We start from the raw sequence: 25896 nt of genomic DNA on the forward strand, positions 1-25896 counted from the left end.
TGTCCCTTAGCTTAAGTCTGCTGTCTTCAGATAGCTGGTAAGAAACGCAGCAAGGAGACATTAAATACTGCACATAAGAAGTGCTGTACACTGCGGCTGTGTTATTTGTGTTGTTCCTCAAGTCATGTTCAGTGTTGTGTGGTGTAAAAACAGAATAAAGAAAAGACGGGGGTTAAAAAGTTTTCAAGCTCTGGCAAAGCACCACTCGCACATCCTGATGACTGATTAGATTAGATTCAGCTCCAGAAAACAATGGACCTGGAAGTAGAAGGAACAGGCTGAGCGCTATTGCTGAAACTTGCACAGACTACAAATGACTTTATTCATCAGGAGGTCAATCAGGCCCTTGATGCCATTGTTGGACAATTGCAGCCATGGTTGGGCCTTTCCTTTGGATTTCTCTGAAGCAGTGCTGGGAGTTTGCTGAGTGGCAGTGTTGTTGCCGTCTTGGTCCCTTGGGACATGAAAACCTGTACAGGAAGTTTGTATATCAGGTTATAGTGTAGTGCAATATGTAGTGAAAACAATTTTCGACTCCTGTTGTTCACACTGAGATAAAGCAGTAAATGAAGTAATTCACATCAAGTGAATTACTTCATTTACTGCTTTATCTCACAAGAATCTAAAATCCATCCATCCATTCGCTTCCGCTTATCCTTTTCAGGGTCGCAGGGGGCGCTGGAGCCTATCCCAGCTGTCATGGGGCGAGAGGCGGGGTACACCCTGGACAGGTCGTCAGTCTGTCGCAGGGCCAACACACAGGGACAGACAACCATTCGCGCTCACATTCACTCGCACATTCACACCTGTGGTGTGAAAGAATCTAGAATTTGAATAAAAAGTGCAGTTGTATTAACAGAAAATGTACTTTAAAAATATATCTGCGGCATCTGAATAAATCTGTAAACAGTAATTTCCCTCACACAGTATACTGTTGGTGCAGATGAATTGAACTTTAGAAGGCTTTAATCTCTAGCAGTGCATGAGATTGTATTAATTTATCACAGGAACACCTGTAAAACCTGAATCTGCAGAGTAACTTTTTACTGCTACTGTTAAATAAATGTACAAAACTTCACTCCCTTTATCACTCTAAAACTAACTGGTTTTGACTGGTAAGTCATACCTTGTTCCCACATAATACTTGTCCTTAGTTAGTTCCGTATTATATAAGATGTCAGTCCCAATCAAAGAGGATCAATATCAATCTTCTGTCACCTTCCTTGTATTTCCCCTTTGTATAACTGTGGTGTGAATCTTTGCTGGTCAGTAAACTTAATCACTCTCAGTGAATCATAATTTTAAATGAATGACTCTTCAGAGCAAAGCGAGGCTATGTATGAATGAGCTTTTATCCACGTTCTCCTCCCGCTGATCGCTTCTTCCACCCAGATGATACCATTGCAGCTTGTCTCACTGCCTGTTCTGTGTTTTGTATGTTTTAAGTGTAATGTGCTCAAGGTTCCTGATAACATGGTCCAGTACCTGCATCCTGTTGGAGAACTGTAGGTATCAGCCTCGTCTCGGAACAGAGACGCCATCATCTACCTGCTCAGTCGTGTCTACACCCATCTGGACCAGCCAGCCAGCACTGTGACGGTCATGTTTTTTGACTTTTCCAGTGCTTTCAACACCATCAGGCTGACCCTCCTGGGTGATAAGTATTAGCGATGCAGGTGGATGCTTCTCTGGTGTCCTGGATTGTTGATTACCTGACAGGAAGACCACAATATGTACGTCTCCCACAGTGTGTGTCTGACAAGGTAATCAGCAACATAGGAGCACCACAGGGGACTGTCCTCTCCCCCTTCCTCTTCACCCTCTACACCACAGACTTCAGCCACTGCACAGAGACCTGCCATCTTCAGATGTACCGGGCTGTGGTTGACTCCTTTGTCACGTGGTGTGAGCAGAATCATCTGCAGCTCAACGTGGCAAAGACCAAGGAATTGATAGTGGACTTCAGGAAGACCAGGAAACACTTAACCCCTGTTTCAATCCAGGGGGTCAGTGTTGACATTGTGGAGGACTATAAATACCTCGGTATACACATTGACAATAAACTGGACTGGGCTAAAAACACCACAGCACTTTACAGGAAGGGCCAGAGTCGTCTCTATTTTTTGAGGCAACTGATGTCCTTCAACATGAGTCTGTTGTGGCCAGTGCATGCTGGGGGAGCAGGCTGAGGGTCGCAGATGCCAACAGACTCGATAAACTGATTCGTAAGGCCAGTAATGTTGTGGGGGTGGAGCTGGACTCCCTCAAGGTGGTGTCGGAGAGGCGGATGTTGTCCAAGATAAAGACAATGTTGGATAATACCTCCCACCCACTCCATGACATGCTGGTCAGTCACAGGAGCTCGTTCAGTGAAAGACTGAGAGTACCGAAAATCACCACTGAACGACACAGGAAATCATTCCTGCCTGTGGCCATCTCCCTGTACAACACATCCACTTAACACACTGTTTACTGCAACAGCTACACCCTTCTTGCACAAGTTCTTTTTCCGCTATTTATTAATAAGTGACTTTTATGTACATATATGCCTGTATAGATTGTGCTATTCTTAGTTAGTGTATTGTCTGTCTCTGTTAATGTTTGTTTATAATGGAGCACTGTAACGAAAAATAATTTCCCCCTGGGATCAATAAAGTATTCTGATTCTGATTCTATGTGCAGATGTCTATGTGAATTATTGTAATCAGCCTCCTTGAATGATTTCATTCAACTTTACTCAACTATAAAGCTGTGCTCTTACGCCCAGAGCTTGTTCTGTCCTTTAGATACATTTGTTGACTGTTTAATCTTTCACCAGTCAGTAAGACACTTGTATTGATTTATTTAAATTATTGCTTTTTTTGCATACATTTAAAGGTCCTGATGTCTCTTGATGCCAGTACGAATCTTGTTCAGGCTTCACAACATGCTCCTCCACAGTGTGACTATCAGCGGCTCATTGGACAGCTGACTGCACCAGAAAAGTCAGCAGCTTAAAAACCTGCTCCCTGTTTAACTTTACAGCAACATATTTGTCTGAAGCCATGTGTTAGAGAACGACCGAGTCCCCGTTTATGAATCAAAATAAAGAAAGGATGTAACTTCTCAAAAATCACGGTAGGTTTTCTTTTTCATTGATAAAATTGTCATAACAATAATTCAGTCTGTATAAAAGTGGCGAATGAGGAGTTTCATTAATTTCGGAGTCATGAGTATTTCTACAGGCACTGCAGCGTGCTGTCGATTTTTGAAAAGCTTGATGGATTTTTAAGGCGACATTTTTCCATATGCAGATCAACATGTGAATTTAGAGGCTTTCGCATTTCAAAGCCCTTCAAAGCCCAAAGTCTTCAAGAAGTCTGTGTATTTGGGCTAAATAAAGTAGAAAACAGCGAAGCTGAATTTCCGAGGACTGGACGTCGAAAGTGTTTTTATGCTTTTTATGATCAATTTTGTATCGACTAAACCAGAAGTGATCGATACCAATGAAAGTTTTCAGTCTTCTCTGTGTAATTCTATTTGTCAGCTGTCTGCTCAGCAAGGCTGCGTGAGAAAAGAAGCTCTTGTGACCTCAGGGACCTCAAACATGTGTAAGATAAACGCTATGAAAGTTTTCTTTACCTGTCTGGTGCAATGAATAGCTGTCTCCCAGTACTCGGGACGCTCGTCATTGTTTTTGTTTGTCTTTTTTGTGTGCAAAGGTTCTGCAGTGTCATGGCTGCTTTCATGGACACCTTGGGTCCTTTGTCCTCCTATAATATAATCATGATCTTCACAGCTGTAATGATGATGGAGTTGAGGCTGCTGGGGTGCTTATACAGCTTCACTCCCACTGCCATCAATGTCAAGAGGCAGTACTATAAGTAATCTGGAAACTAAATTGTTTTAGTGTCAAGTTTCAAATGCATCATACATGTCTGTATGCTGTCAACACAAACAGTAATAAGCAGCATCACTTTCAATCCTATAAATGGCATTATTGTTACTTTGACCTTCAGATCAATCTAATGACCTTTAAGGAGAGGTCAGAGGTCAAATGTGGCATATTTTAAATCTGTATGTGGTCGCTCTAAGTTACAAGGCTCTTTATCAGTTCTTGACCAATAAAGCTTGATTTTGAAGACATTGGTGGATGTAAGCCAAACTTTAATGGACTGTTAACATTACCCCACTCCACACCTCGACAAAAATATATCAAAATCCATTCAAAACATTTCGAACTATCGTTTTTTCTAGATGAAAACTGGCACTGTGTGTGCACGCCAGTGATACACGCAGTACGCCTGATGGGCTAATTAATTCCAGAAGATGGCAGCAATGCGAAAACAAGGATGTCAGCTACTGGAAAAACCTGAGCGAAGAAGAAGAACAAGGAAGACTGCTCCAATCCTGCAGTAGGTCTGAGGCGCGTTGCTGCTGAGTGGCTACGTGCTGTTAAAGGGACGTAACAATGGAGTCTGCTTTCCACACTGATATGAAGGAGCTTTTCTGTGCTCTGTGCACCGCTCTGCTCCTCCTCGCCACGGTCACGTCTGCAGAGGAAAGCGCTCAGGTGAAAAACCCCCAGTGTCAAAGTTACGCGGGAGGACACGTCTATCCCGGAGAGGCTTTCCGTGTGCCCGTGTCCGACCATTCCCTCCACCTCAGCAAAGCCAAGAGTGAGTTTCTCTCATGCTTTCATCCAGAGAGTGCTGCTAGATTAGCATTTGCATATTTAAAGTGTGCACTGATTTAATTTTTTTTTTTTTTTTTTTTTTTTTTTGCTGCTTTCTCCTTCCTGTCAAACTACGACTAGCAGCTTGTGCATGTTGATGTAGCAGGCTGGTGCTGCACAGAGCACCCATGTTATGGTTTAATTTTGCAGTTATTGTTAAAATCCCCAGGTGATATCTTTATTTAAAGTTTAAGCCTAACCTGAACTCTCATGGTTTTTGTAGGACACGTCATACTCTGAAAATCTTGGCATGAGCACCTCTCCCCGCCCCTCTGACACATGACTGTGTGTGGCGCAGTACCTACACTTTTTAATACAGACCTGATAACATAAATAACACTACTTTCAAAATAATAAAAGGGGACCACTAAACTCATGTGATTATGTATGGGAGATTTACTGTGAAGATGTCCGAGTCATTGTCATTACTGCAGGTTTTTCCTCTTCCATATGGAAACATGAGTTTGTAGACTTTACCGGGCAAAGTGCGTAATTTTGCGCCTATTCCACAATTTGCATATTTATGACATGATGCAAATGTACTTTTTAAAAGGTTGGGGAAACCTTTTATCGGCTGAGACTAAAGAAGTCACTTGGATAAGTGACTAAACGTTTCTCCCACTGAAAACACTAAAAACGTCCAGATTAACAGAATCAACCTTTTGGGGCTTATTCCACTGGTTAAATACAGTGCACTGCTAGTTGTAGTACGAAATACGTTATATTATGTCCAAACGTTTAACTTGGTTTTTCATCCTGGTTTAGTTTCAAAGCCTGCACCCCACTGGGAAGGAACAGCTGTCATCAATGGTGAATTCAAGGAGCTGAAGCTGTCGGACTACAAAGGCAAATACCTCGTTTTTTTCTTCTATCCCCTGGACTTGTAAGTACCATCGAATGCACGTTACATTATCACTTTGCACATTCTGCTGGGATTGCTGCACAGCGTTGTTCTCAAGTGAAAGCATTTGTTTTGTCTTTTCTGCAGCACATTTGTCTGTCCGACTGAGATCATTGCATTCAGTGATCGTCTGCACGAGTTTCAAGCCATCAACACGGAGGTGGTCGCTTGCTCAGTAGATTCCCAGTTCACACACTTGGCCTGGTGAGATTGCTGTTTCCATCACAATTTAATGGCTGAAGATCAACCCTAATAAAAACAGATGATGTTGTATTATTTTGCTCTACTACTTTAACCTTTTGTATGTACTTTTGATAGACTTTTATTCATTTTATGATAATGAAGACTGATGTTTTTTGCTTTCTGTTTTTTACAGGATCAATACTCCCAGGAAGCAGGGTGGACTTGGACAAATGAAAATCCCTCTGCTGTCTGACCTCACTCACCAGATTTCAAAAGACTATGGTGTCTACCTGGAGGACCAAGGACACACACTGAGGTGAAGTTATAGCCATCATCAAAGTTTTATAGCTTAAGCAGCTTAAAGAAATATTGCTTATTATGTAGCATTGTTATGGCTCCTTGCTGTAAGTTAAAGGTTTTATTTGCAGTTGTAAAACTAATGGTTGCGATCAGTGTGTAAATGATAGATGGACTGGGTCTTATATAGTGCTTTTCAACTTTACCTGAGCACTCAAAGTTCGTTATACAACGTGCCTTATTCACCTTATGCAGGAAGGCTTAAATAGTTCTAGAACCACAAATGGCATATATGAGGCAGAGTCCTGCTGCTGACATTTAGATAATTTACCCCCATGGAAACATTAACAGGAAGCATTGAGCAGCCACTCATGCTCTATTCTAACTCATCCATGTCTTCCTCAGGGGTCTATTCATCATTGATGGCAAAGGTATCCTGAGGCAGATCACTATGAACGATCTTCCAGTGGGAAGATCTGTGGATGAAACTTTGCGGTTGGTCCAGGCCTTCCAGTACACAGACAAACATGGAGAAGGTAAAACGATGGATTTTATTATTGGCAGCTGAAATGTCTGACTGTCCTTCGTTTATGCAGAATACCTAGAAACAAACAGCTGGCTGTCAGCTGAGTCTTTGAGCTGTTTCTTCTTTAAATTCTGACTAGTTCTGTGTTATTGTTTTCACAGTGTGTCCAGCAGGATGGAAACCAGGCAGTGACACAGTAAGTATCACTGGGCCAGTGACTAATATGGATCCTTAGGCACTAACTGCTATTGTCTTCCAGCATATTTAAAAAAAAAAAAAAATCAGACAGGCAGCAATGTATTTGTAAAAACTGATGAGCTGTCTCAGGCTGATTGCCATAAAGAAGACTGTATACAAAGATGGATGTAGTTTCTGAGTCTGAAAAGTGAAAGCATGATGGAAGTGCTTTAAAATTGCATTGTTTCTGTTTAGCGGCCAGCAGGGGGCAGCACTAGTTGCAAAAAAGCATCTGACTGTGTAACAGGATTAGAAAATGATCCTGCTGCTCACGTGAACAATGATCTCAGTCTATAGTTTCAAGTCTTCTTAATGCATCATGATTTGATTTAGTAAATTATGGTCCCATTTAGAGTAACATAGACCTTATTATTGACAATTAGGTATTAGGGCTGCCACGATTAGTCGACTAGTCACGATTAGTCGACTAGTCACGATTACGTCGACTATCAAAATCGTCGACGACTGATTTAATAGTCGACGCGTCGTTTGAAGCTTTGTAAGATCCCAAAAGACGCAGGAATGAGTAGCAGGATTTAAGAGTGTAATAACGGACTGAAACAGAAGATGGCAGCACTGCATGTACAACGATGCCAGCTGCCGTTAAACCCCGAAGAAGAAGCTGTGTCCCAGAATTCATAGCGCGGCCCTGCTCAGTTTCCAACAATGGCGGCAGCTAGTTAGTTTTAATGTTACTCTTATTATTCTTTCTGGGTCACAAAATACACGTTTAACATATTTTTAGGCGAGAATGTAGCTGTGGAAACCTCAAATATCTGCTCAGTTTATCAAGACACCGCATATTTTCAAAAGCGCTCCGACGTTTTCGGAGACGTCTGTTACCCACTAGCTCGATAGCTAGCCGGGGGCAAGGCTAACTAGAGCCGTGAGAACACCGGACTCCCGGCAAATCGTTTTCAAACCCACCGCCGTCTTTCGCTACTCAGGTTAAACATGATATATGAGTCACTTAGATAACTTAAAATGTTATTGTTTGGCTTTTTTAGTATTTTATTTGTTCCTGAGTAAATCGGTTTGGCTGAGATTAAAGTTATAGTTTTTACACAGCTGAATAAACGTCAAGCAGACAGCTGATTATCAGAAGTGTGAGATGCTCCAGAATTTACTCCGGTGTCCTGTTATATTTTAGATAGCAAGGAGTTTATTAAACTTCACCGAAACAAGCTGCAAATTTCATTAAAATTTAATAAACTATCATCTTGTCTTTATTTTTAGTTAGCACATACCTTAAACACTTAAAGCTGTAAGCTAATGCTAGTTATATAAGAGCAGATGCTGCTGGTGCAATAAGCTGTACGTTTTACGTCCAATGGATCTGATTAGTCGACTAATCGCAAAAATAATCGGTGACTAGTCGACTATCAAAATAATCGTTTGTGGCAGCCCTATTAGGTATACTATGAGATACATTGTCATTGTTTTTGCAAATCAGACCCACCACTTTTTTTTTTTTTTGTTGTTATTCCTTCAAAAGAGGTTTTATTATTTATTTGTTTAGTTAAAACAGTTCAGTTTGGCCTCGATGGTTTACCTTAAATTATTACCCAGCAATTACACTGCAAAGATAAGAATTCACCTTTCGCTAATTTCTTCCATTGTTAAGTGGGAATTGCACTATGACTAGTTTATTATCAGAAATCTACATTATGTGTCATATAGGTCTTCTTACATGAAATGTGCTGCACACTAATTTAATGATTTCTTTTCCACAGATCATTCCTGATCCTTCAGGCAAGCTGAAGTATTTCGATAAACTGAATTGATGTATTTGTTTTCCCAGTCTCTGAAATCCAACACTTACACTTTAAAATTTCCAATAAAATGTGTTTTCCTAAACTGCTGTGTGTCTGGTCTCTTAAACCATGACGGTGTTGAAAGTGATGTTGAAAAACTAGTTCATGCATTTATTACTTCTAGGCTGGACTATTGTAATTCGTTACTATCAGGATGTCCTTAAAAACTCCCAGAAAAGCCTTCAGCTGATCCAAAATGTTCTGCAGTGACTATATATCCAGTGACCCCCAGATTCTGGAGATACAGAAATGAAACTACTCGTTTCCTCTCTGCTGTCTGTGCTTTGAATTTGATACAATGTAAATATGTGATGAACAAACATTTTGCTGTAAAAAAACAGCCCCAGGCTGTCCAGCATGTGCAGTGAATAATGCAGGTAATGCCTTCAGCATTTACTTAGCACGCTGAAAACGCATTTAATCATTCTAGTTTATAGCTGCAATATGCAAACTTCACTGTGACCTTTGGGCAGCATGATGGCCTGTTGGCTACACTGTTGCCTCAAAGCAAGAAAGTCCTGAGTTCAAATTCAGTCTTTTTGTAGATGCACTTGTTTTTAAAATGCTTTTAAGGACTATTGCAGCAGGGCCCTGCTTGCTTGGCTTTGCAAGAGAAACAAATGCATGCAAAAGTATCAGTGCCACTGTGATTTCAAGGGTAAAATTTGCTCTCGAATGAGTAAAACAAACTCAAATGTTTCATACAATAAGGTAACTGAAGTTTGTTTATCAGCTGCTGATTACTAACTTGATCACCTATAGATAATGTTCATCCTCAACCACACCCCTCTTTTTTTTAAGCTGTTAAAAGCAGGTTATATAACCTGTTATATAAACTGTTTTTCTTTTCCCACAATGCAAATAACAGCATCTGAATGCAAAGAAGCAGTAAGTTTTAGCAAGGGAAGAACAACTGGCTCAATGTTATGGGTTGATTTTGTATGTAAAATATTTTACACTCATTTTCAAAAGTGGGTTATTCTTTACTCAGCATAACAGATGTGCTTGGCTTTTTTTTTTTTCTTAGGTCTGGTTAATATTAACCTTTTAAACAACATTCAAATGTCGTCCAGTCAACACAAAGATAAGGGACGAGCAGAAAAGGAAAAGAAACAGGATGTAATGAGCTGTTTGCCCATATATGGGTCACCTTTCTTTCTGGGATGTTTAAAAGAGAAGCGTCTGAAGCTGCTCTGCCACTCTGCAACGCAGCCAATGCAGTTCTGTGTATGTTGGTTTCCCCATTTCATTGTCGGGGGGTAGACTCCTGAGGAGCGGATGAAGAAACAAATTTTGCTTTTGTTTACATTCAGAGGATTAGTGAGCAAAGGGAAAAGGGGTAAAAAGAGAAAATGGCCAGTTTTATATTACGGACAGCTGAACCAAAGGATGTCTCAGATATCCTGCGACTCATAAAGGTAAACCATATGTGAACTGATAATACTTCAAGCCTTTAACTGGGAGTATGCTTAACTAACAGAAATATGACTAAATGACCTTGCCTTTTAGGAGCTTGCTAAATTTGAAGAGATGGAGGAGAAGGTGATGCTGACAGAAAAAGGTGCTGTGATTTAGCTTCACGATGAAGTTTGCATTGATCTGGAGTTTGAGAAAGCTTAAAGATTTAATAATGTTATGTTTTTTTTTGTTTTTTTCAGATCTTCTTGAAGATGGCTTTGGGGATCATCCATTCTACCACTGTTTGGTTGCTGAAGTCCCAAACGAGAAGAGCTCAGAAGGTAAAAATGCGCCTCTTAAAAGTATTCTCATATTTCTCAGGAACTATTAATGTTGTTCACGGGTCTGATCCACTATTTAATCCCCTGCTCTGTGTTTTCTTCAAGGGTACACTGTGGTTGGGTTTGCTATGTACTACTTTACATATGACCCATGGATTGGAAAGCTTCTGTACCTGGAAGATTTCTTCATCATGCAGGAGTTTCGTGGTATGTTTGATGAAAAGTTTTATTGCAGTGCTAAAGGTTAATGACTAACAGAGGAGAGACTTCTTTCCTACTTTGCGGGACAATTTGTACTCATTGCCAAAGAACTTTCTTAATTGCTCCATGAACACGTAATCTTTCACCAGGTCTTGGCATCGGTTCAAAAGTCCTGAAGGTGCTGAGCGAGGTACTTTTAACATTGCACACTTCAACATTTTTCTGGTGACAGAGTCACCTTTATTTCAGCTGCATTCACGCGTGCACTTTTCTTTTCTCCTTTTTCCTAGACGGCAGTGAAGACCCGCTGTAGCGCCATGCATTTTATAGTAGCAGAAAACAACACCAAGTCTATTGAGTTCTACAAGAGAAGAGGTGCAGCGGATCTGTCCTCTGAGGAGGGGTGGCGTCTTTTTGCCATTGAAAAGAAAAATCTGCTGAAAATGTCTGCCAAATAGAGTTTGCCACTCTTAAACTTGTACTGATGTCTGGTGATAGCAGTGAACTTTGCTCTATGTGATCAGTGACTTGGAGCAGCCTCAATAAATGCATTTATCAATCAGCTGTTCCCTTCTGATAACAAACCATGTCTGGGACTTTTGAGGTCATTGCTAAATTTACACTGATCTCAGAAGTTTGATGAATGAACACTGAAACGTGATAATTACATAATAATCTACCACAGCTGGAAAGTTTGTGAGACTTGAACAAGCATGCTAATAAATACATTAATAAATATAGATTTTGTGTGTTTGGGATTTTCCATCACAACCTACATATCATCCTGTGCCTCTTTGCTATGTTGCCTTTCCCAAGCTGACTAATATTATAGTGCTTTTTTTAAATCATATGCACATTGTAATTCAATCAGACCTTAGAATTATAATACGGCATTAAGAGTTTCTGGGATCATTTTACTCATTAAATGCTGAAATGTCACAATATAAGAGAAAACAAAAGGCCCTCTTACATACTGAGTAATTTTAACAAAAGTGAAAGTGTAGAAGTGTGTATCCATAAAGATAAGTATGGAGAAGCTGTTACTATTACTGATTAACTGCAATAAAAACCCTATCAGTAGATAAACGGCAACATATTTAAAACTGATGGATGCATTTCAGATATTTTCTGTCTAATTTCTGGAAATTTTTAACTGCACTTTAGTTTTATTTTCTTTTTAGATCACTTTTAATGGAGTTCAAAAGAAGCGCAGTTAACACACTATTTGGGAGAACATAAACTACCCAGGTACAGTTGTGCTGCAGATGTGGGGAAAAACAGCTATACTTGTAGGCTTAACAAAACTGCAGAAGTGATAGGTTCATTCATAAAATAGGGCAGTCGTCGGTTTGTTTAAATGTTGAAGCAATGCTCTCTATCTTGAGGTCATAGTTTAATTGTCCTTTTATTGTGATGCACTCTGTTGTTTGGCGCGAACTGACGTAGTCCTCAGTCAAATTATTTGCTGATACACCGAGCCATGGAGCACAAACTAATTAGAGTTACCGCTGCAGCGCACGCTTTCACACGACCCGCGTTGTTCTTTAGATTATGGCCTGTTTGGTGCCTGTCGGGCTGATTTCCACCACAACCCTTCCGCATTTTCCTGCTGCTCTCGGGCTGTGACGTGTCGTGCTGACGGCGGCCTCGGAGCTGGAGGAGCGGGGGGCTGTAGCATGACAAGATCTGGCTCGAGACGTCCTGCTTTGCTTTCAGCGGTGCTCCTGAATCAACCCCTAACCCCTCCTTCTCTTCTCCTCTCCGGCCCGCCCAAATAACACAAAATTCCCGACTGAATCCTGCCCGAGTCTGGGGGAACCAGGCGGCCTGGGAAGCCGAGGAGCGGACAGAGGCATCCCTGCAGCACGAATCTGGTACGCGGCTCGTTTTTGTGCCAAAGGCGTCCGATTTCAGAGCTGTGTTTGCATTTGTACGTGCCCGTGGCCTTTTGTTTTTTACATGCATGTTGTATTTTAATTTATTTCTTTATTTTTTCTGAGAGGCCGCAAAGGGTTGGGCCTTTTCTTTTCTGGGCCGGGGCCTCAATAGAGGCCGTAATTGGCAAATCAGGCCTATCCCGTTAGCTAGCGAGCCACCCGGAAAAAAGGGATTGTATATTCGTCTGTCGTAGTTGACCATCGGCATTTGTTATCGATAGCTGACGGCTGATATGCAACGCACCATTCAGCCTCAGTTTCGTCTGACACCTTGTCGTCGCCGAGGAGTAGTTTAATAAACGTTAAAATTAGCATTCGTCCAGCAGTTAAGCTAACAAAATGGCGGACGCTTGTGTGATGGAAATTGGTTGTAGAAAAGGTATGTGTGTGTGTGGGTTCAGCCCTCCTCTCGCTAGCTGGCCGGTACAGGGCGACATAAGTGTGCACTTAACGAAAGCCTCGTTTCTTTGCATCTTTATCTTTTCGCATCTGTATGTGTGCGTGCAATCAGCCTTTTCTAAACGTCTGTTTGCACCGTGACAGTCGGGCTTTGCATGTGTAATCAGTGCTAATCTTCCTCCAGTGGTCAATTGAAGACATTGCCGTGAATCACCTCATCGGGATTTGTGTTGTGCTATAGATTTCTCGTAGTGTGTCCGATCGCCCGAGTTTTTAAAATTAATTATTTTTTTATGTGATGTCGGTGTCTTTTGAGCACAAGTGATGCGGGGTTGTGCCGCACATCTTCCTCACACCGTTGTCATATTTTTCCACCTGGAGGTGGGGGGATGGTACATTCAGTGGAAATTAAATGGCAACCCGGTTGCATCGTTTTCTGTTTACACCTCAGTGTTCCCTTGTGTTAGTTTCAGAGAGATATCTGTGTTGTTTTTCTTGTCCTACATTAGCTCAACTTTACCTCCATTTTTTGGGTGGGGAGGCGAAACGTGTCTTTGATTCTGTTAACTGTAGTGATGCGGGCATGACAATAATGGCACTGGTCATTTTAGTTTCTGTCCGTTATCGCATACACGAGCTAACAGTGTAAAGCACATTTTATTTATTATTATTTTTTAATTTTGTGGTGTCCCTTTTAAAAATAGGTTAAAACCACAAAGCTGAAGTCGTGGGGTTTATGTGTGTGTGTGTGAGAATTAAAGGTCAAATAATTTGGATCTTCACAAAGAAACACTGCGTGAGCCAAGGCAAGGCTACAGCGCGATTTTAACCAGGGTTGTTCTTGATAAAGTTCGATTCAAAAGTTGGTTTATAGAGTACTGTGAGGTAACAATCAAGTCTTTGAAGCCTGATTTGGATGCTTGACGGCTTTTAATGCTCCAGGGCAGAGAAGAGCACACTTTCTATGGGACAAAACGAGAACTGAGGTTAGTGAGTGTACACCATGTTTACAGTATCAAGCCCACAGATGTCCATACATGCCCCGTTTGCTGTAAAGTGAATCTTGAAAGGATAGGCATTAACTGTTATGGTGGTAGCAGGGAATTGTGCAGCAAAGGCCAGTGATGGAGGAGTGTGGGTGACTGTAGAAAAGCATGGACTCAACCAAAGTGGGGGGAAAAAAGATGACTTTTAAAAGTTGATTTAATATACTTTATGCTTCTCTGTTGAGGGCTTCTGAAGTGGAGCATATCATAAAAAGTTTGAGAACCACTTTGTTAAGGAACTGCTCAAGCTACAGTACTTGTACAATGCCAGGCCACTGGTCTGTATCATGTGATTCACGTTACAGTGATTCAACAAGTTATACTAAGTCTTTTTTTGAAAACACGCTGGATGCCAGGCACATTAGGGGCTTCATGGGGTAGTGTGGAAAAGAAATGACACCAGCATTGTTGGGCTAACATTTGGCGATGTTGGCCACGTTTGCATTAGCAGCTCGTGTGGTAACTCTGACAAATTGAAATGGATTTAAAGCAGATTTGGGACATAAACATATGATTTTTTTTTTTTTTTTTTAAATCTTTTTTTTTTTTTTAGTTCCAGTGGCTTGAGGCTGTCAAAGCAGCAGTGCTTTCATCACATAGTGTGTGTGTGTGTGTGTGTGTGTGTGTGTGTGTCCTGAGTAACCTGGAGTGGCTGCTCTGAGTGTCATACAGAAAAGCATAACCGTACACCTGTAAAATATTGTATAAGAAGGGCAATGGTGTGTAACAGCATTACAATATATAAGTAACCTATTATCTGCATAATTTTCTGCCTGTGCTTACTTGATACTAAGCTGTCTATCATTTGGTTTCAGCTGTCCAGTAACAAATGCAGTGCGAGGACAATGGATGAGGATGTCACCAGGCTTGCAATACATTCTGAAGAGCCTAAAATAATATTGCACGGATCGGGTAATTAGCAATGCTTATACTTACAGAGTACGTCTTGCTGGTATGAGAAGTACAATAGTACTAGCAGGATTTCTTTCTTTTTTGTGGATAGCCAGATAACTTTAAATATTTGAGTGAAAGTGTTGTTTGGAAGGAGATGACATGACCATCCAGAGCAAAGTCATATTATGACTGTATGACCATTTAAATCATTATCACACAATAAACCCTTGCTCTTCACTGTTATCTGGTTAACCATGCAATCCTGCTTCTTCTAGATGAAGGTGGTGCCGGCGGGCAGGAGTTTGTTGTGGAGCTTCAAGAGACTGTGTTGGTGTCAGAAGGCGAAGGGGAAGGCATGGCAGTTCACAGGTTCGCCCCAGACGAGCTTGTGATCCAGGATGCTGTTGAGGATGTGGTTTCTGAGTACGTGCACTGCGATGAAGATGAAGATGTTGCTGTAGAAACCTGTGTGATGGCTCTGGACGGTGAGGAGGAAGGTGTTGCCATGGGAGACATCCCTGAAGATGGGCTGGACCCAGAGCAGCAGGAGGACGATGACCAAGATGGCTGTGGAGATTATCTAATGATATCCTGTAAGTTTACTAGACTGTGCTGCATTTACACTTAGCATACATGTCTTTGGTTTGTTGTATTATTATTATTATTATTATTATTATCTGTATAATATCTGTCGCTTGGAGAGATGGAAAATTTATATGCATTTGCGGTGTATTTAAAAGGAAACATCCATGTAAATGACAGGACGAAAGGTTTAAATCTACAGTGTAGGCTAACATGCACCTTCCCACCTGCAGAAACGTAGACCTCAACAACTAATGTAAACACAGTTTATAGATTAGCACAGTGATAGTACCCCTGTGAAATTAAATCAATGGTTTTAACCATATGTAGCTTGCTCATTGTGCTGTGGCAGCCCAACTGCCATGGTGGTGGCAGATGGCTGCCCCTCCCTCAGCCTGGTTCTGTTAAAGGTTTCTACCTGTTGAAAGGGAGTTTTTCCCTCCCACTGTCACTCAGTGGTTGCTCATAGGGGATCGTATGATTGTTCAGCTTTTCTTATAAATAAAGCTGAATTGAATGTAAATAAGCAAATCTTTCTCATTTTCAATGTGTTTTTGAATGTGTCAAGTTTTCCTTGTTATTATATATTGTACAAGTTGAAGCACTTATGTGTTTGGCTTAGTTTGCCTTAGTTACTTTGCACATCCAGCTACATAACTACTGCATGTGCACACCCCTGCTGGGGAAAAAATGTCACACTTATAGCCACATAATGAGCTGGGGTGGTCAGTTTGTGTTTTTGTTTTTCCCAGGCTTATTTAAAATTACAAAATTGTGGACAGACACACTGTACAACTTCTTTCTCTTGCATAGTAGTAGCTTGCATTGAAACAAAACAAAAGATCAGTTTTTTTTGTTTTTTGTTTTTTTTTTGGGGGGGGGGGGGGAGGGGGGTGGACTCATTTACTCTAATTTCCCTGAGTACCTGGAGATTTTCTTCATAAATGCTATGAAGATGTTAGTTTGAAAAGGTGGAATTGAAGGGTTTTTTGTTGCTGTTGTTTTTTTTTTTTTGTTTTTTATAAGCGATCATACTAAATCATGATAAGTTTTGATCTTTAGATTTAATATTTAGATAAGCTTCTTAAACGATTGAGTACCTTATTTGCACTCATTTCATGTAAATATTTCCAGTATGTCATAATTAAACTGCTACAAAGTCTCTGCTGGTGACTCTGTTTAATCAAGTCTGATGTGTGTCCCTTTGCTAGTGGATGAAGCTGGTAAAATGGTGTCTGAGGATGGAACAGAGGTGACAGTGGAAGGAGCTGTGGAGGACCAGGAAGTGGAGAAAGATGAGGATGGACAAGAGGTGATAAAGGTCTACATCTTCAAGGCTGATTCTGGGGAAGATGACATGGGTGAGTGGCAGTTAGCTTTCTGTTAATAAAAGAATCATGATAATAAATAATACTGGCTGAATCCTGCAGAAAGCCTTTCTATTTGGGTCTATTTTTCAGAAAGTAGAGAACTGAACTTAAGTTTCATTGTGCAGGAGAATCTGTTGACATCAGTGACGGGGACACAGAGAACGTAGCGTTAACAGAGTCTTCGGGCCATACGCTCAGAGAGAAGATGGTTTACATGTCTGTCGGGGATTCTCATCACAATCAAGGAAACCACGGTGAGTCATCTGGATGCAAGGAGCGGGGACAGCTGTCATGAAACTGAACGTCACCAGTTTTTTGGTTTTGTACCTGTTGGGCTCATCTACAGGTGGGTCCAAGGTGACTGATGAGGTTTATATGGAGGTGGTGGTAGGAGGCGAAGAGCCAGTAACTCACGACCGCTCGTATGACAGCGTGTCTCTAAGCAAGGACTTCATGCCTGTGGCCTGGGCAGCTGCTTATGGTCAGCACCCTTGTCTATTAAATTGCTTTAAAAACCACACTGGAAGCCTGTGCATCAACCACGTCTCTTGGTGTCCTGGTTAAGCTTTACACGCACCGGTTTTGTTTGTTTATATGCCAAAGACGTGCCGTTTTTCTCACAGGTGCAGAAGATAGTGAGAGTTGTGAGAACCGGAACGGTGCAGCCAGCGCGCTGCTGCATATCGACGAATCGGACGGGGTGGACGAAATCAACAGACAGCGCAACAAGACCAAGAGGCGGTCAGAGCCTCGACAAGTCCAGACAGGTGAGAACGGCACAAATCAGACACAGACTTCTCAGGCTTGTTTGGATAAAAATGAGGATTTGTCTAGTCTTTTTAGGACTGAATAGCAGAAGAGATGATGAAAGCAGCGGCTCTATCAGTAACAATTAATTTTGAGATATATTATAATAGTGAGGTTTTTTTTTTTTACACCAGTGCCCTTTTTTTTTTTTTTTTTTTTTTTCTTAAGTAAATTAAGAGTGTGGTATAACTAAGCGTAGTTGTCATTTTCACATTGTTGGCTGTGCATATTTCTACAGTTTGTACAGCACCATCCAAACCAGTTCAGTGTGTTAGAACAGCGGTCCCCAACCCCCGGGCCTCGGACCGGTAACGGTCCGTGAGTCGTTTGGTACTGGGCCGCGAGAGTTGAGGCTCAGGTGTGAAATGTATAGTTTTCAGGGTTTTTATCGGTTTTCAGCGTCATTTTGTTATCGTTTACTCGGTTTTCCTGGGTCTTTTCACGTGTGTTATGAATAAATCTTCTTTTTTTCGGTACTGGTACTAGTTTTATTTTGTTGTATTTATCCGCGACACCTTAAAGGCCGGTCCGTGGCGCAAAAAAGGTTGGAGACCGCTGTGTTAGAAGCAACAATTTCTGCTGATCTTGTTTAATAGTTGTTGACGAGCAGCTTCATTGTGCATTACCGCCCACTCCTGGCAGTTGTAACACATTACATCCTAAAAGGCAATTATGAGAAAAACTGAGAAAATATGCAATTTGTATAAAAAAATAACTGCATTATTTATTTATTCTAAAATCATGCCTGTTTGTATTTGGCATTAGCACTCAATATAATACATAATATGATTTTTATTTTTTATAGTGGTTAGCACAGTTTAAAAGGGCTCATTGTTTATGACTTTCCTGCTAGCGGCAGTTAACTAGTTTATCCGGTTTATTGTACCGATGGGCTGTTTTGATGACACCTCTTTATTTAAATACGATTGTCTCTGAGCAGTAAAAGCTGGTTGACATTGAATTCAGATTTTATTTGTACACTAAGCTTGATTAAAAGCACACAAGTACTGTGCAGCAGCACACAGTAAATGTTCTGCTTTTGTTGCTTTAATTTTCAGTTCAGTTCATATTCAATATTGTACAGCGAAACATTTAATTTATATATATAATTTCACCAGTATTGAAATACTGAAGATAAACACTGTTCTTCAAAAAAAACAAAAAAAAGCTTCTGTTTATGAAGGAAATGACCAGCGATGTGGTCATTTCCTTCTCCCTTTTATTTATTTATTTTTTCTCAAATTGAATTTTAATTTTTTCTCTTTCTCTCCAGCCATTATCATCGGTCCATATGGTCAGCCCCTCACCGTTTACCCCTGCATGCTCTGTGGTAAGAAGTTCAAATCACGAGGCTTCTTGAAACGCCACACCAAGAATCACCACCAGGATGTTTTGACCAGGAAAAAGTACCAATGCACAGACTGTGATTTTACCACCAACAAGAAAGCCAGCCTCCACAATCACATGGAGGTGCATGCTCTGAGCAGCAAGGCCCCTTTCGAGTGTGAAATGTGTGGCAAGGAGTTCCACCAGCAGGCGGCACTATTTTCTCACAGACTGCAGCACCACCACCGGGAGCCCAAGAGCCAGCCACCTCCACCTCCCACCAAGATGCATAAATGCAAGTTTTGTGACTATGAAACTGCCGAGCAAGGGCTGCTCAATCGACACTTATTGGCAGTTCACAGCAAAAGCTTCCCCCACATCTGTGTGGAATGTGGCAAAGGCTTTCGACATCCTTCGGAGTTAAAGAAACACATGCGCACTCACACCGGCGAGAAGCCTTACTCCTGCCTGTACTGCGACTATAAGTCAGCCGATTCCTCTAATCTCAAAACGCACATCAAGACTAAGCATAGCAAAGAGATGCCATACAAATGTGAGCGCTGTTTCCAGACGTTTGCAGAGGAGGAGGAGTTAATGCAGCATGGATTAACGCACGAGGAGAATAAGACCCACCATTGTGCCCACTGTGATCACAAAAGTTCCAACTCCAGTGATCTGAAGCGTCACATCATATCTGTTCATACCAAGGACTATCCCCACAAATGCGCCGTTTGTGGGAAAGGCTTCCACCGGCCGTCTGAACTGAAGAAGCACTCGGTATCCCACCGTACTAAGAAAGTCCATCAGTGCCGGCACTGCAACTTTAAAATCGCAGACCCCTTTGTTCTCAGTCGCCACATCTTGTCAGTCCACACAAAGGAGCAACAGGCCTCACCTGAAAAGAGTGAGACCAAGAGGACAGAAACGCACACTCCTGCTGTGACGCCGAAAAAGTCCGGGCCCAGCGGGTCGAGCAGCTCTGGTCCGCCGGCAAGAGTTAGCGCGGCCAGCTTAGCCAGCAGCGTGACTGTAGTTATTGGCAAAGGACAAAAAGAAAGGCGGATTTACCAGTGCCAGTACTGCGACTACAGTACCGGCGACGCGTCGGGTTTCAAGCGCCACGTGATTTCCATTCACACAAAGGACTACCCGCACCGCTGCGAGATCTGTTCGAAGGGCTTCCGACGACCCTCGGAGAAGAACCAGCATATCATGCGTCACCACAAAGATGTGGTGCAGGCAGAGTGACTCTGACTGAGCCAAATACTGTGCCACAGCAAAGAACAATGTTGAAGCATCCGTCAGACCCCGACCACCGCGCCCTCGGCACGTCGCCATTCACATTGAAGTAGTGCGGAGTGTGTGTGCTGCACTCGGTCCATTCTGTTGTTTTGCTCTTTTTAAATCCTCGGCCTACTGTTTGTTCAGATATGTATACACGTGTAGATAACATTAATGCTCTGTCAGAGTTAGCAAACCAAGCCCCTCTGTAGACTCGCACTTTTAACTGCATGTCCCTTGGTGGTGACAGTGTGCATGGCAGATTGTGCAGATGTCTCTTTGTAGATACACTTTTTTTTTTTTTTTTTTTAACTTTTGCAAATAGCAATCAGTTCTCAATCAGAATGGTCCTAATTATTTGTCTTAAAAACAGATGTGTAATTTTAAAAATGTTTGCATAATTTTCTTAAAATGTATTTAACAGCAGTTTGGATTAACAACCTGTTTCCAGTAGCACTTGGTAAAAAAGCGCGTGTGTGTGTGTGTGTGTGTGTGTGTGTGTGTGTGTGTGTGTGTGTGGGAGAGAGAGAGAGAAAGAAACAGAGGGAGCTTGAGGGACAAAAAAAGCAGCGCAGCCGTTGTGCTTCCTTTGCTCTGACCCGACCACTTTGTAACATAATGCTTCCTGGTGCGTTGACTAAACTCACAAATACAGGCAGAGGGGGAGTCACTCTAAGCTTCGTCGGCAGGGGGTTTATGCTCATTGATTTGCTACAAAAACACAGTGAGAAACTGGATGCATCATGTTGGTGAATAAGGTTTCACACGTGCACACAAATCCGAACGCTGTCACTTGCCCTCAATGCTTGGTTATCAAATGTCCAATATTTCTGTTACAAGTCCAAAAGCGTACTGTACGTTGTTCAGAACAAGTGCCCAAAGCTGTAGAGATGACACCCTCACTAACAGTATTATTTTTATTTTTATTTTTTTTATTTTTTTTTATTTTTTTAAATTAACGCATTAATGCTTTCTCGGAAGTGAAATCCTTTTAATTTGACATGACTTTTTCTTTCTTTTTTTTTTTTTTTTTTTTAAAATATGTGAAGAGAGGAAAATGTTTCCTCCTCAATTTCTTTTGAAAACTGATGAACTGTTCATAAAAAAAATTTTTTTGTAACGATTGACATATCTTTTAAATCACTGAAAAAGGGTAATCTGCAAGTATCAGTATGCTACCAATGTTAGACTGGGTTATAAAAAATATGCCAGATCAGTGTCCTAATATAAGTGTCTGGTCTAAATGAGAGTTGAATAGTATATCTGGTGCTGCTGTTATAAAACTAAGGACTGAACTCTGATTTCTCCTACACAGATGTACTTTTGCCTGTAGAAAGGGAAACATGTATATCTTTTTAGATGCAACTTCAGAAGACAGGTGCTGGTGGTGTACATGTACTTTTGGCTTTTTACATTTTTTTTTTTTTTTTCATTTTTTTTGTTATCACCTGTGATTATCTGTTTTATATTTATTTCATTTACAAGTTGTTGTATAGTTAAGTGTAACTAGACTTCTATGGGACGTAAATTATTGTTTTGTATACAGATCTGTACAAAGCGTGTAGATGTAAACACTTGATTAAAAAGGAGATCTCAACTGTGTTGTTGTGGATGTACTTCAGCGTATTTGTTAAAAAAGATAATAAAGCAAAGTATTTTAGCTGTTTGGGAGTTTTTGTTTGCCAGCAAATAGTTGGATTCAATTCAGTTTTATTTATATGGAGTCAAATGATAACAACAGTTGTCTCAAGGTGAAAGGCCCTAGAATAGCCCCAGGTTTGGCCAGGTGATGCTCAAATGGAAGGAGTAATAAGGGGATCATTTATTTATTTATTTTTATAAAATCTGAATGTTTTGGAAGCATGATAATATTTTCACCCAGTCTCCAAGTAGAACTGCCTGAACTTGCAGTGAATACAACTTTACCGAACACAAGTGTAGAATGAGACATTTTGCCTTTTCATGCAATCTGTTAACAACAAAGCTTTGGCTGCCCTGGGCCCTGTTTCAGGAAGCCGGTTTGGAAAACTCAGAGTGAAAAACGACACTCACGGTTGAGTAACCCCGAACTGTCCAACTCGGAATATTCGGTTTCAGAAAGGCTGATAACAATTAGTTCAGTCAACGCGGAGTTGCTTTAACCCCAAGTGAAGCGCGCGGACGAGGATACATAAAGCCCTGATAAGCGGAGCACAGATTAAGCGAGTCACCATGGAGACGGAGGGAAAGAAGGCGCGGTCAATGTATTTCACAGCGCTTGAGGCCGAAATTCTGATGGCAGCATATGCCGATAACATGCAAATTCCGCGGAAAAAAGTAACACAGCCTCAGCTGCAAAAGAAAGGGAGCATGCATGGCAAAACATAGCCGACAGAGTCAATGCGTGAGTGTTAATATAAACATTGATCGAGGGATTTCCACCCATTTAACACGTTATTTTATCATATGTTATTTTATTTGTTATTTTATACATTTTATTTTGTGACGTGATGTGAGCGCAGGTGCAACCCAACAGGCCCCAAACGTGCCTGGCAGCAAGTAAAAATGAAATATAAAAATATAGTCCAAACAGGTAAGGTGTAATTGTATTATGAGCCACAGTGCTTGGTCTGTTTGTCCGATGTAAATCAATTGCAGTTAGAGGCTACATTAATTTTCTTTCTGTAAGCACTTATTGAAATTATCTGAGCACATTACAAGTACATATTTGCTTACTCTGTATGCTCAAATGTGGCCCGTTATAGCCAACAGAAAAAAAGCGGAGGCCCGAAAAACAGGTGGGGGTCCTCCACCACCACCACTCACAGAGGCTGAGCAGTTGGCCCTCAGCCAAAACAGTGGGCGCCCTGTGGCCGAAGGCATCTCTGCGGGGACATCCTCTGAGTCAATAACCCCGCAAGACACAAGTGCCTACATAAGGGGTAAATTCAAAATAATACATGATGTGCATACATCCTTTCTTCACAGTCACCTTTGCAGTGCTACTCATTCATTTGATAAACTCTTTACCATAATGAATTATTTTGTAGTGAAGTTATTTTCCGACTGATTTTGCCTTGCCTCAGTCTTGGTTGTCTTTGAGAGCATAATGACAATGAAGTGTAAGGTGATTGGTATGTTTGTTAATTGCCATTTGGTCCCTTGTAAGTTATAAGTGACCTGTATAAACCTCATATTCTATCAGTTGATGGTGTACTGCATCTGGTGCAGCCTCCTGTTGAGCCAGACCAACATGCAGTTGTGAGTAATACTCCACAGATTATATGAGGTTACAGTAGAACAGCAATGTTGTTTATTTCTTTACTACAGGAAAATAATGAAGAAACATTGACAGCTGTTACAGAGGAGGAAGCAACAGAGACACTTTATGAGGTTTACATCTTTTAATACTTTGTGTACAGGAAATACAGGCGACCAATAAAGCCAGTTGAACAAAACATCTGTTTATTCTTCTTTCAACATGTTGAGGTGATGGGTCAAAAGAAATGATTGTGACATATGGTGTCTCTGACTGCGCTTCCATCTTGTATGTCCGTGGGAGGGTCAGGATGTTCATGGTTTGGATCACTGCTGATGTTTGGTTCAGAAGGACAGTGTTCTCCTCTAATTGTGGCAATGTTGTGAAGAATCACACATGCCACAATAATGTCACATGCCCTTTCTGGGGTGACCCTGAGTCTTTGCAGGCACTGGAACCGGGCCTTAAGCATTCCGATAGTCATTTCAATTCTGGCTCTTGTCCTGCAATTAGCCAGATTATATCGCTGCTGTGGGCCCGGTTCAGGGTCAGGGTAAGGGGTAAGCAAATAGGGTAAACATGGATACCCCCTATCACCAAGCAAGTAGCCAGTGAACTCTAAGACAGAAGGGTACACTTCAGTTCAAATGTCCCTGAAGCAATTGGTCTTTATATATTTTAAAGTATTCTCAACTCACCATGTCCAAATTTTGTGCTCAGTGTACATTCACGGAATATTTGTGAGTCATGGACAGAGCCTGGCCACTTGGCTTCCACATTTGTGATAATGTTGGCAGCATCACATATGATCTTCACAGTGCAGAGAACACAAATTAGCATCCATTACTATAATGAAATAATTTGTTAGTTTGACATGCTACAGGGAACTATGTACCTGTACATTAATGCTGTGGAAAGACTTCCTGTTCACATAGTCTCCTTCATTTACTGAAGGAGCAATGATTGGAATGTGAGTGCCATCTATACAGCCAATCACGCCTGGGAACCCTGAAAATAAATGTGCAATTTAAGTAGTAGTCCAAGTATCACCACATCATACATTAAGTTTTGGTCATCCTGATACCTGCAATTTTGTGGCATCCCTCTTTGATAAATCTTGTGGGTCTATGACCGGGGAACACCACAAACGAGTACAGGAGACGTTTCAGTGCAACTGTAACATTCCTGACTGCCCGACAGACGGTAGCCTTGGAAACGTGCTCAGCGTCACCAATATTATACAGAAAGCTCCCGTTTGCAAGAAACCGAAGTGCAATACAAATAATATGTAATGAACTGAGAGAATGTCCGCGATGTGTCACATGCGTAATATATGGCCTGAGGATGTTATCCAAATAAATTATAGATTGTGCTGAGAAACGGTAACGTTCGCACAGAAAATCATCAGGAAATGATAAAATGTCCAAACGCGCTCTAATCACTCTCTCCCGGCGGAGAGCTCTGTGGAGAATTTGGGCTTCACGATCTACTGGCTCTTCAAGGAAGTGGCATGCCATGTCTGACACTTCCTACTGTCAGGTTTCCGACAAAGGGGCGGAGACAGTCAGGGTTAGTTGTAGTAAACCTGCTAGGGGGCAGGTTAGCTTCACGGAGTGTGTCGTCATAGTGACTCACTCAGGCTGCAGCTGAACTCGCTTTGTGAAACCGAAAACCCAGAGTTTTCGTTAACTCAGGGTATACTTACTCAGTTTTTCCACTAAACCGGCTTCCTGAAACAGGGCCCTGTTGTTGATGGTGTAAGTCAGGTAGTGGTCATCATACTTCACATCAGCTATGCACAAGTCAGAGTGTCCACAGACTTTCAATAATAAAGCCAAGTAGATGATGTAAAAATAGGAATGGTTAAATAGTGCATTCATAATCAGTTGTATGTGTCAACTATGTGGGCACCTCAGTCTTGTTGGGATGAAGGAAAGTTGTGTAACATGTACCATAAGGGCTTCAAAGACATCGTTTAAACAGTAGTCGTCTTATTAGTTATTACGCATCTCCTTTTAAATATTTACAGTGGCTTGCAAAAGTATTCGGCCCCCTTGAACTTTTCCAGATTTTGTCACATTACAGCCACAAACATGAATCAATTTTATTGGAGTTCCACGTGAAAGACCAACACAAAGTGGTGTACACGTGAGAAGTGGAGCGAAAATCATACATGATTCCAAACATTTTTTACAAATAACTGCAATGTGGGGTGTGCGTAATTATTCAGCCCCCTGAGTCAATACTTTGTAGAACCACCTTTTGCTGCAATTACAGCTGCCAGTCTTTTAGGGTCTGTCTCTACCAGCTTTGCACATCTAGAGACTGAAATCTTTGCCCATTCTTCTTTGCAAAACAGCTCCAGCTCAGTCAGATTAGATGGACAGTGTTTGTGAACAGCAGT

The 25896-nt window shown here is 41.3% G+C and overlaps 3 protein-coding genes across 8 annotated transcripts; all 3 read left to right on the top strand.

The window, feature by feature from the left end:
• Positions 1–4360: 4360 nt before the first annotated feature.
• prdx4 (peroxiredoxin 4) lies at positions 4361–8715 on the top strand. Its single transcript, XM_082548395.1, has 7 exons — positions 4361–4658; positions 5480–5597; positions 5703–5819; positions 5992–6114; positions 6501–6631; positions 6783–6817; positions 8592–8715. Exons 1-7 carry the CDS (start codon positions 4451–4453, stop codon positions 8640–8642), a joined length of 783 nt encoding a protein of 260 aa, XP_082404521.1. The 5' UTR covers positions 4361–4450; the 3' UTR covers positions 8643–8715.
• Positions 8716–9848: 1133 nt separating this feature from the next.
• Positions 9849–11405, top strand: LOC309716423 (diamine acetyltransferase 1-like). The gene is made up of 6 exons (XM_082550223.1): positions 9849–10090; positions 10182–10233; positions 10331–10411; positions 10517–10618; positions 10762–10802; positions 10903–11405. Exons 1-6 carry the CDS (start codon positions 10025–10027, stop codon positions 11068–11070), a joined length of 510 nt encoding a protein of 169 aa, XP_082406349.1. The 5' UTR covers positions 9849–10024; the 3' UTR covers positions 11071–11405.
• Positions 11406–12295: 890 nt separating this feature from the next.
• Positions 12296–21914, top strand: LOC309715776 (zinc finger Y-chromosomal protein 1). 6 transcript variants are annotated; one of them, XM_082549157.1, is made up of 8 exons: positions 12296–12542; positions 14810–14906; positions 15164–15481; positions 16682–16831; positions 16966–17094; positions 17187–17321; positions 17464–17607; positions 18921–21914. In XM_082549157.1, the coding sequence occupies exons 2-8, from the start codon at positions 14840–14842 to the stop codon at positions 20219–20221; spliced, it is 2244 nt and encodes a 747-aa protein (XP_082405283.1). In that variant the 5' UTR covers positions 12296–12542; positions 14810–14839; the 3' UTR covers positions 20222–21914. The 6 variants fall into 6 exon arrangements, with proteins under 6 accessions (XP_082405283.1, XP_082405284.1, XP_082405279.1 ...); XM_082549153.1 differs by having other exon boundaries at positions 12388–12486; XM_082549155.1 differs by lacking the exon at positions 12296–12542 and adding an exon at positions 12557–12928.
• The last annotated feature ends 3982 nt before the right edge of the window (positions 21915–25896 follow it).

The sequence above is a fragment of the Aulonocara stuartgranti genome (genome assembly GCF_965226115.1).
Source record: "Aulonocara stuartgranti genome assembly, chromosome: 10".
NCBI lineage: Eukaryota > Metazoa > Chordata > Actinopteri > Cichliformes > Cichlidae > Aulonocara > Aulonocara stuartgranti.